This window comes from Stegastes partitus, unplaced genomic scaffold (assembly GCF_000690725.1).
Source record: "Stegastes partitus isolate 25-593 unplaced genomic scaffold, Stegastes_partitus-1.0.2 Scaffold433, whole genome shotgun sequence".
NCBI classification, from domain to species: domain Eukaryota; kingdom Metazoa; phylum Chordata; class Actinopteri; family Pomacentridae; genus Stegastes; species Stegastes partitus.
In genome coordinates, this window is record NW_007578164.1 from 440843 (window position 1) to 451549 (window position 10707).

General features: G+C 49.1%; 1 protein-coding gene across 1 annotated transcript in view; it reads left to right on the forward strand.

Annotated features, from left to right (window-relative positions):
* LOC103360389 (zinc finger protein 638-like) overlaps nucleotides 1-10591 on the forward strand; it is a 29386-nt gene extending 18795 nt beyond the window's left edge. The window contains exons 8-29 of the mRNA XM_008286115.1: nucleotides 477-506; nucleotides 912-1108; nucleotides 1794-1910; nucleotides 2250-2428; nucleotides 3150-3365; nucleotides 3608-3706; nucleotides 4287-4324; nucleotides 4423-4469; nucleotides 4749-4810; nucleotides 4987-5106; nucleotides 5591-5722; nucleotides 5850-5891; nucleotides 6285-6422; nucleotides 6524-6688; nucleotides 6792-7220; nucleotides 7311-7850; nucleotides 7937-8104; nucleotides 8524-8758; nucleotides 8849-9109; nucleotides 9499-9618; nucleotides 9766-9887; nucleotides 10306-10591. Coding sequence (XP_008284337.1) covers nucleotides 477-506; nucleotides 912-1108; nucleotides 1794-1910; nucleotides 2250-2428; nucleotides 3150-3365; nucleotides 3608-3706; nucleotides 4287-4324; nucleotides 4423-4469; nucleotides 4749-4810; nucleotides 4987-5106; nucleotides 5591-5722; nucleotides 5850-5891; nucleotides 6285-6422; nucleotides 6524-6688; nucleotides 6792-7220; nucleotides 7311-7850; nucleotides 7937-8104; nucleotides 8524-8758; nucleotides 8849-9109; nucleotides 9499-9618; nucleotides 9766-9887; nucleotides 10306-10350 — 3502 coding nt within the window. The 3' untranslated portion in view covers nucleotides 10351-10591. The remainder of the gene's footprint in view (nucleotides 1-476; nucleotides 507-911; nucleotides 1109-1793; nucleotides 1911-2249; nucleotides 2429-3149; nucleotides 3366-3607; nucleotides 3707-4286; nucleotides 4325-4422; nucleotides 4470-4748; nucleotides 4811-4986; nucleotides 5107-5590; nucleotides 5723-5849; nucleotides 5892-6284; nucleotides 6423-6523; nucleotides 6689-6791; nucleotides 7221-7310; nucleotides 7851-7936; nucleotides 8105-8523; nucleotides 8759-8848; nucleotides 9110-9498; nucleotides 9619-9765; nucleotides 9888-10305) is intronic.
* Nucleotides 10592-10707: the final 116 nt, after the last annotated feature.

Genomic DNA, 10707 nt, shown 5'->3' on the forward strand with positions numbered 1-10707 from the left:
AGTCAGATAATACGCCGTCATCCTGATTGGTGACATTAAATGTCATGTCGGAGTCACAATCCAAGGCTGTCGCTATGTTAAGGCTGTTTTTATGGGTTCTGGTGGTTTTTCCTAAAAACCTGTCAGATAGCAGGTTTAGGATTGTTAAGGGTCGATTATGGAGTCACCACTGTAATATGTGTTACTGCCGCTATATCTCGCCAATATTGACCAACCAATGTATTAATTAGCCTCTTCTGTAAACCTGAATTTAAGTTAAGTCCACCGTATCCTGAGGAAGAAATGTCGTCGTCCGCAGCTTGACAGATGCTTCACCGTCCTGATGAATGTGTTAACGGGGGAATGGTTGTCTGTCGGGTGTTACGTTCTCAGAACAGTCGGCTTGGTGTTTGGTAAAGCTGTTTTAATACAACTTTAGGAGCAAGAAGATGCTGAGTTGTGTACTAACGGGTGTGTATATGTGTGTGTCTCTTAAGGTACCCTAGCTGGAAGCCAAATCTACCAAGGTCAGTTCTTCTACCATTTCTAACTTTCGTTATTTTTTAATTTTGAGATCAGCAGCTGGTCACTCCTTCCAGCTGACTCGTCCCAAATGGTTCAGATATCCTGACTGTGCACACATAGAGTCAACCTGACACACATCTTATGAATCAGTTTACTTAGTTATGCACTAGAAGATATTTTTGAATAAATTTATTAATCCTGATGTATCCAAGAAAGTAGGTGTGTAAAAAGTATAGTAGTCCTAAATTAATCTATTCAGAATAGATGTTTTCATGAACCAGCTGTGTCGCTCAGGCAGTCCAGGAAGGAAAACCAGCTTTCATCTGTCCAGATGTTGGCCTTCAGGCTGCCTTGTGGTCTTCCTGAAGTCTTTCTGTTTGTTCCACCTGCACGTTGTCTGTCTGCAGCCGGAGCGGACGCTATGGCAGCCGGGCTCTGTGGAACCCCAAGGATCGCTCCTCGCTGCATTCCACGTCTCGATCCCTCTCTCGTTCCCCGACCCCGAGTCCTCCAGGAGGCAAACACAGGGTGGACGCCCACCCCCACAGGCCCCATGGGAGGCCTTACTCCCCCCACAGCCACCCACGACACCGGCATTACACAGGTAGGCTGGACGCTGGAGGTTAGGCAGGAGACTAGAGGCTAGACTAGAGGTAAGACTAGAGGCTAGACTAGAGGCTAGACTAGAGGCTAGACTAGAGGTTAGACTACAGGTTAGACTAGAGGCTAGACTACATATTAGACTACAGCAGGGGTGCCCAGTCCTGGTCCTCGAGAGCCCGTATCCTGCATGTTTTAGATGTTTCCTTCTTCCAACACACCTGATTCTAATGATCAGCTCATCATCCAGCTCTGCAGAAGCCTGATAACCATCCTGATCATGTGAATCAGGTGTGTTGGAAGAAGGAAACATCTAAAACATGCAGGATACGGGCTCTTGAGGACCAGGACTGGGCACCCCTGGACTACAGGTTAGGCAGGAGGCTGAAAACTGTTGAGTATTCACCCTCAGAGCTTATTATTGGATTTAATGATACAGTTAATTCGAGTTAATTTCCAGCCCTTGGTTTATGGGGTATGGGTAGGAGATAATGCTGAATGTAAGGACCTTACATTATGGGTTATTATGGGATTCCTACAGCTCTAATGTTCTGTAACAGAATGATTGAAACGCATGCCTCGTGGTTCTGTTACACATTTATGACAGGTCTTCCGGAAATATGACAGAATCTGCTGTGCAGTGTCAGATATTCACGTCTAACCTCACCCTCTCCATGTTTCCTACGAAGAACGCGGCCGTCGGTTTGAGCCCCGCCCCTCCGGCTCCCACAGCCCCACTTACCCGAACCGAGCCTCCCCGTCGTCCAGAGAGCAGTGGCCTGAGAGGACGGACAGGGAACCATCAGGTTGGTCGATGTGGATGGTTTTGTTTTTTGGGGGGTATTTTATGTTTTGAAACAGGAAGCACAGGGAGGTGGAGGGACTTCCTGTCTGAAACTGATCCGTTGACGCTGCACTTACCTGATGCGTCCCCTCATCACTGGTCTGCATGTGACCAGGGCTGTTTACATGTCTGTTATTACTGTGGTCATCTACCACCTGAACCATGTGTCCTGTATCACCTGAACAGACGGATGAAGCCAGCAGTGGTGTGCATCCCACATCTGCAAAGGGCTCATCTGTGAATGTTTCTTCATTTCTTTTCCCCTTCTGCCTGGCGTCCTCTGATTCCTGGTCATCTTCAGGGGGCTTCGCTCGCGGCTGTGTGAAGCGCCCACGTGTTGATTTAGCCAAGCGCCCTGCTGACGGCAAGCGACGTCAGCTGCCATCCGCCCCAGGTCATCGCGTCAAACACGGACCACCGCAGCTCTCCAACAAGAGCTTCAAGGGCGTGATGAAGCCTGGAGCCAAGACAGCTAAGATGGTGAGTGCACCGGCTGCTTTAGCCACCAAACCCTTCACACAGAGGACCAGAGTCTGGACTGACCTCAGGCTCAGATCATTACACGCCGTGTCGTGTTATGTTCAGTGTCATTACTCCTGAACATGTGTTTGTTTATCAAGAGCACAAAGAGAAACTCAACCACACATATCGGCCGTGTGTTTTGACGCCCCTACCCCAGAACACCAAGGTTTCAGTCTTGTTAAAGCGTCCTCAAAGTTGTCGGGAGCTTTGTTGATGTACATGCTCTCTGGGAATATCGAGGTTTCAGGGAGCAACAGTGACGTCGGTGGTGTTCAGGCATGGAGCAGCTGTTTTCACTGAAATAAATTCTCAACATCGAACGCTGATGCTCAGGAGTTTTTAGGGTGATGGTAGATTTCTATCACTGAGCTTTTCTTGCCCCGTTACTAAAGTACGTGCTGTTGACCTCTCTTTAAGTATAGTTATAAATAAGATCCCCAAACCTGGCTGAATGTCTGATGTGCCGTGGATCATTCGCCGCTGTAGGTGCTTCCAGTGTTTATGTTTGTGAAGCTGCAGGAGGCACAGACCACAAATGATTTAGTTCTAATAGCTGGGCTTGACTGCTTGTTAGCAACTGTTTGTTTTTAGTTATTTGGATGTTTTCTCAACCACACTGGTATTACACTTGTCAACATTTCAACAAACCTGAACTAAAACCCATGTTGCTGGTTTCCAGTCTGCCAAACCTCCACCTGCTAAGAAGAAGAAGAAAGTCGTGACTCCAGCTTCTCAGGACTCGTCTATCGCAGATCGTCTGGTGTACCTGACCGGCATCCCCAAGGATGCCTCGGAACAGGAAGTCACTGACTTGGTCGGATCCTTTGGCAAGATCAACAACGTGATCCTCATGCCGTGCTCAGAGGAGGAGACCGAGAAGGGCCAAGGACAGAAGGTGGGTGAAGCATCAGGGTCGTTGATGCGTTTGGCAAGAAGTCTGACTCCTGAGATTTACCGCAGGTTTGATTTTTGAAGCAGAATAATACGACAAACCCTGCAGGTGTTAATTCTGCCAGTCTGGAGTCATGACACAACAGCAGCTGTGGATATATTAATCTATGAATGATTCATCTCACAAACGGCCACCAGACGTTCTTTCTGTTTTACGCTGTCGCTTTGCAACCTCCCCTGCTACAGGCGTCTGTCTGCATGGTGAAGGCTGAGGACGCCCAGGCTCTGGCTACCTCCACAAACCTCCACATCAGAGAGCAGGAACTCACAGCTTCAGTAGCCAAGGTACAAGCATGTGGCATCAGAAACTACAGCAGCGAATGGCGTGCATAAACACAAACGAGCTGCAAAAAGAAAACGCTGCACATCCAGTCACACAAGCCACCTGTCCAGGGTGTCAGCTGGGATCGGCTCCACCCCCCATGACCCTACTGAGGATTAAGGTGTAGAGATGATGGATGGATCCAGTCACACAACAGAAGTACCCCAGGCCTCTAGGGGGCAGCGTTTAGGTCTTTAGCTTTCAGTCACTGTTTCACTGACGTCTCCCTGTGTTCTCTGGAATTCATGTTTATCCAGGGACACCAGAGAAAACACACCTTTTCCATCGACTAACGTTACCTGTGTTGCTCACCGTCGTCTGCCTCTCGTGTGAACAGCTCACTGCTGCCCCTAGAGGCCTCTATATGCAACTCGTTTGTGTACGTGCACGTCATTTGCCGCCGTAGAGAACCCTGTCGATGTGTAGAAGAAAACCTTTAGAGCACCTACAAATAATCAATTTACCTTTTCCCCTGGTGTGTAAGTCTTATATCGCCACCTGGTGTACATTCTCTGAGCGTATACATGTCCTCCTTTCTCACAGAAACTTGAAGCAGGCCCGTCTTCTGAAGCCAACAACAGGTACGTGACAGTTTTAATCCTGTAAAGTGGATGCTCACTCTTCCAGTTTCAAACCCTCTCTGGCCTCACTCAGCTTCTCACATTCCTGTTCTTCACAGCAGACCAGTGGTGGGCCAGGACAAAGGTGCAGCCGGGAACAACGCTGGTATGCAACCTCCACAACAACCACCGATGGAAGCAGTCAGAATCAGCCATAGGCAGGAAACTAGGGCGGGAAATTAGCACCAGTGACAATAAAATGTGAAAGTGGTTGATATGTTTCAGTCATGAAATAATAACAGGAACTGGACTCATTGTAGTCAGCTGTACCTGATGAGCTGGCAGCCGTGTACGTATTATCACTGCTGCTCAGGCTTTAGATGGAGTTCTTGGGTCGGTATTTTTACTGGCTGGTCAAGTTGAAAACATGATTTGATTTTTCCAGATGTGCCCACCGGCTCCCTCCAGCCGGTAGAAGCTGAGGCTGACCAGAAGACGTCTGAAGAGGTACGTGATCTGCTCACTGATGCCTCTTTCATTCAGCATGTCCTGTAACTCTGCTGTGTCACAGATGTAAAACATTAAACATGACTAATGTCTGTATTGTCCCAGGGGGATGAATCAGGTCTGTGGAGAACCCTACCTGTTCGTCTATCTAGCTGTGTGTTTCATGTCTCCTGCAGAAGGGCCTGGTTCTGATCACTGGACTCCCTGAGAGCGGCTGGTCGGACGGCGACGTTGTCGAGCTGCTCCAGCCTTTTGGGACTCCCTCCGACATCGTCATGGCAACGCAGATAGGAAAAGTTAGTACCTGTGGTGTGAGGTCTGGTCCGGGTTTCATGGTTTCTAACTGTATGGAGCAGTGGGAGCACCGAATTGCTAAAATAAATCAATGAAGGACAAATAAATAATGTGGCAATATAAAGCAGTATTAATCTACCATTAATCCATAAAAGAAAGGGCTGATAGAAGTAGAAATATAAAGACAAATAATAAAATCATCATTTATTTTTTTATTATTATAATTATTTGTTTATTTTTTTGACTATTTTTTTCATTTTTATTTATTTTTTCAATAATGTCGCTTGAAAAGCAAAGGAAACATGTACACAGTGACATTCCTAGTGCCTACATGTCTGTAACTAGTCCACAGAATGAACCTGATGGTTGAGTGGGTACTGATTTGTTGTTGTTATTATTAACACAGATTCACTGTTATTTGAATATTTAAGTGAACAGAGATGATGACCTGCAGCAGCGCATTAAAACATTTCCTCTGTCTGTCAGGTGCTTGTGTCGGTGCCAAACATGGAGGTTGCTCAAGAGATAATAAAAGTGCACACCTTCATGCCTGCTAAGATCAACGGCTCTGAACTGAAGATGGTCCTCCTCAAGCAGCACGTGGGCCTCAGCACGCCGGTAGGTCTCCTTCTCTTTCCTCCTTTACTGCTGTACGCTGTGGGTTGATGTTGTAGAAGTGGGTCATTTCTGTTCCTTGTGTTGAACGACGTTTAACTGACTGGTGCTAAACACGATCATCATACAGGTGGCGCTCTACAATCTTCTGATGGGATCAGTGGATCCATTAGTGAGTATATCTTAGTTCTTTTTGTTAATTTAACAGGAACAGTGCACATGAATAGACAGAGCTGTGACTGAAAGGTTCTGCCAGCGTTCCTGGTCCTGCTGCTTGGCAGTCGTCAGTAGCTGTTGTTTCCAGTCGTTGCTCAGCTCCAGCGGCTGCATATGACGACCACTGTAGGACCTTTAAGAACATCACTGCTGTCTTCTACATATTTTTGTTATTTATGTTAAATTTGACACTAAAAAAACAACAAAATGTTAAAAAAAAATAAAAAAATACTAATCTCCTGAACATCGTTTAGTTCTGCAGGAAGTCCATAGATCTGTGGTGTCCAGCTCAGATGGTCTGTCTCCTCCCTGGTTCATAACTAACTGAATGTTCCTCTGCATCTTCCAGGAGAGTCCAGCTCCGGTCGGCTGGAGCAGCCTGCTGGTGATCAGTAACGTTCCCAACACACCGCCAGGCTCCTCTGAGGTCCAGAAGCTGGTGCAGCGCTTTGGTACTGTCATCAAAACCCTAGTGCTGAACAACATGGTGAGGGCTGCTGGTCTGCTGAGCTGCTCACCGCTGATCCGGTGTGCTGTGGTCCGTTTTCTCCACATGCTGCTCCTGTAATGTTGTCTCTTCCTGCTCAGGTCATCTGTCAGATGGCGACTGCAGCCATGGCGCTGTCGGTCTACAAACGCTTCCAGACGTTTCCGTGCATCATTCAGAGCAATCCTCTGTTCTTCTCCCGCAAGCCCGACCCCAAAGCCAGCACACAGGCTAAAGTCATCGCTGCATACATCGACTCTTCTGAGGTCAGTCACACTGTTAGCTGGCAGCAGACTCCTCCAGCTTTGACTTCTGTCAGACATCTGAATGTTTGCTTACTGCTCAGTGCCTCTGCGTGTCTGCTTGTAGGACACACCTGCACATGGCAAAGCCAGCGAAGCAGCTGCAGACGACGGGGAGACGGCGCCCAGAGAGAAATCTGAACCTCCGCTGGAGGAGATGGATCAAGAAGGTGACAGGAAGGATGAAAAGACGAGCACCCAGGAGACAGCTGAAGATGACGTTTTAGGAGAAAACGGAAGCAAAGACGACGTTTTGAAAAAGATGGAGCCCACAGTTTCTGAATCTTTGGCAGCACCAAATATCGACCCGGAAGCAGACGTGGCGGCAGACACGAGGGAACCGCCAGCTGTTGAAAGTGTCACAGAGACGGTAGAAGAGAAAGAAGGCGTCGGTGCAGTGGAAGTGGGCAATGAAGAGACTGGCGCCGGCGACGAGACAAAACCGTTTGACAGCAAAGCAGCTTCCCAGGAGGCAGCCATGCCGGAGCTCCCGAAGGTAAAGATCCTCCAAACGTCGGTCTGTTGGAACCACATTAACTGATGTGTAAACGCTTTAACGTCGTCTGTCTGCTCCCTGTTTCACCAGGTCACTCAAGCCATGGTTAACGCATTGCTGGTGGAGTGCAGAACAAAAACCGTCGGCCATCCCAACAACACAGCAGCTCCCCCCAGTGGAGGAAAGGAGGCAGCGCAGGTGAAAACAAACCAGTCAGAGGCGACGAAAGAGCCAGCCACGGACCAGCCCCCGAGCGTGGACGAAGAGGAAGGGCTGAAGAAGCAGGAGAAGGAGAGGAAGGAGAGGGAGGCAAAGAAGGAGAAGGAAACCAAGGAAAGGGAGAGGAGGGAGAGGAGGGTCAAGGAGAAGGAGGACAGGGCCAGACAGAGGACAGAGTGGCTGGAAAAAGTCCGAAGGGACGGGAAGCAGTGGGACAGGAAGGAGTGGGCCAGGAAGGAGTCGGAGAGGAAGGAGAGGAAGGAAAGGGAGAGGAAGGAGTGGGAGAGGAAGGAAAGGGAGAGAAGGGAGAGGAAGAGAGGCTACGGGGAGAGCCTGTCGGGGTCGAGGTCGTCCTTCAGGTCAGAGGGATCCAAGCAGCAGCGGTACAACGAGGAGACCGACGCCAGGATGGTGAGAAGACACGTCAGAAGGTGTAGAAGCTCTGGAGCTCAGACTCCATCATCATCCCACTGTTCTTTGTTCTGTCATGACATCAGGTGGAAGAGGAGGAGTGTGACGAGTTCCCGTTCAACATGAGCGACTTTGTGACTTTAGATGAAGTCGGAGACGTTACTGACCTTCCTCGCTCTCCTTCTGCGGTCGCCATGGAAACCTCAGAGGGACCAGAGGACGCGTCCACGTCCGTCCAACAGGACATTTCAGGGGTACGTTCCATCTTCTGTACGGTCGTGTTCGAAGGTTGGTCCACTCTGGGGCAAATCGGGTATCTGTCAGTGAGCCTTTCTGCACATGTTCAGGCGTCGTTGGTGTTTACTGAACCAGCGGGGATGCATCCAGCTCTTCATGTTCATGATACAGGAATCCTGCAGATCTGAGACATGTTTAGGCTGCAGCGTACGCACAGCATGGGAAGATCTAGGTGATGTTCAGGGGACGGCTTCACAATGACGGGTTGGTTCAGACCCAAAGAGCTACTGAACGTCTCTGTGTGTTTTACAAACGTGTGCACCTGCCGCAAGCACTGGTCATGTTTTATTTCATTCTTTTAGTTTCAGTTGATAAAATAAGTAACCGTGCATTTCAGTAGTGATGTTCTGCTCCTTCTCTTGTCTTGGGCCTCCAGGACGCCCCCGTGGAGGCCACCGTGACTCCGGCACAGTCCGATGAGCCCGTCTCAGATTCAGGGCAGGTCAGTGCGCCTACAGCCGAGGCTTCAGACGGTTTGCCAAACATCCCACCTGGTCTGGTTCTTGATGCCGTAGTGCCCCCTCCAGCGGTGTCACCACGTGACCCTCGTCAAACACCTGTGCCAACATGTCCACCAGAAGAACCCGAGGCTGACACCACACATGGGCCAGGTACCGGCTCGCACTGACAACCCAGCGTTTGGTCATTATGTTTCTAGATGAGATGTTTTTGCCTAAAATTTTTGCCTCATTGCTCTTCAGACGACCCGCTGGCTGCCACTCCAGACTGCACCCCAAAGGCTGAAGCTCTGCCCACGCCTGCTCCTGCAGCTCCAGCTGGCTCCTCCTCAGACAGCCCAGCAGCAGGTGTGGCGGCCGCAGGGCGTCTAGAAGATGAGAAAGAAGACGATCCTCTGAATCCTGAGCAGGCGAAGGAGGAGGAGGAGGAGGCGGTGAACAGACAGGAGGAACAGGGGGAGCTTCACGACAAGGAGAACAAAGAGACAAGAGCTGCAGAAACAGGTGAGCTTCATTTCATTTTCTTTGTTGCGCCGGCTGGCAGCAGCTGCTTGGAGGTCCGTTTACGGTCAGGAGGTCTCCAGCTGGGATGCTGAGACTGACAGAAAGAAGAGGTGGTGTTTCTCTCACCCTGAGCAGCTGATGTCAGCAGGGTGGGCGTGGCTCAGGTGGTACAGCGGGTTGTCCTCTAATTGTAAGGTTGGCGGTTCGATCCCCTCCACAGTCCAAGTGTCCGTGGGCAAGACTCTGAACCTGAAGTTGCTCCTGATGGCAGGCAGCAGCTTGTACAGCAGCTCTGTCACCATTAGTGTGTGAATGGGTGAATGAGAAACACATTGTAAAGCGCTGTATAAGTGCAGACCATTCAATAAAGATAGTGTTGTCTCTACCAGGAGAGAGATGTGAAGACCACGGCGACTCCAAAGAGGATAGTGGGAAGACCACAGTAAAGACGGAGACGCCCATGAAGTCAGACCAGTCCCTCCCTCCGTATGACTCCAGCAACCCTGTCGGTAAGACGTGTGCCACGTTTCTGAGTGTTTTCTGTTTCAGCTTGACCCTCTGGTAGCACCGTTGACGACACGCTGCTGGTGCTGTGAAGCTGTCTGATCATCAACAGCTGGCAGAACTCACTTTCCTGTCCCCGTGTGTGTCCACAGGTATGGAGTTCTTGGTCCCAAAGACGGGTTTCTTCTGTAAGGTGTGCAGTCGATTCTTCAGTGGAACCAAGGAGGCGGAAATAAATCACTGCAAATCCCTCAAACACTACAAGAGCCTGCAGGTGGGCAGCAAACCCATCGACGCTCATTTATCTGTGTGGATGTACCGTCCAGATAGAGTTCATGTAGATTTGTTTTTCTCCTGATGATCTGGTTTTAATCGCTGATGAGCTGAAACCCGCTGATCTGATCTGGTTCTGAGCTTGTTGTTGGTCACTTTCTAACCCACACATAAGCTGTTATTTTATAGGACGCATTTCAAGCATTCTCCAGTCCTTCTCTAAGTGTTAAGTGACCAAAGAAAAGCTGGATTTTGATTTATTTAGGATGAAGCAGGATGTAGCAGTGATGTCAGAATCCTTTCTGCTCTGCTTTATATCTGTTGCTCTTTTTGTCTTTTACTGTGAAACATGTGAACTTAAGCACACGTCTGTCAAAGCCTTCCAGCCTCATCTAATGTCCTTGTTCCTTCCCTTCCAGGCATACCTACAGAGCACGAACACTGCAAGTCCGGCTGGCACATGACACCAACTGGATGCGGCTGACAAACCCTTTGGCTGAATTTTACCTTCCTCCTTCTAACGTATTGTGTCCTCATTTCTCATTAAGGGTCCAGATTCTCATGTTGGTGTGGATTAGCTTCATATCCTGTCTTAGTTTAAATATATGGTATTGACTTATTTTTTTATGTACAGTTAAGAGAAACAAACATTGTGTACAGCGTCCACTGATGGTTGGCAGCAGGAAATAAAATGTTTTCACTGAACTGTGTGTAGACCTCCAGTCCTTTGTTGTTGTGATATAAGGAAGAATTAATAGAAGATTAAAGCCGCAAGCGGCGATGGACGGGTCCTCGCCCTACGCTTGTCGGCCTTCGCGCAC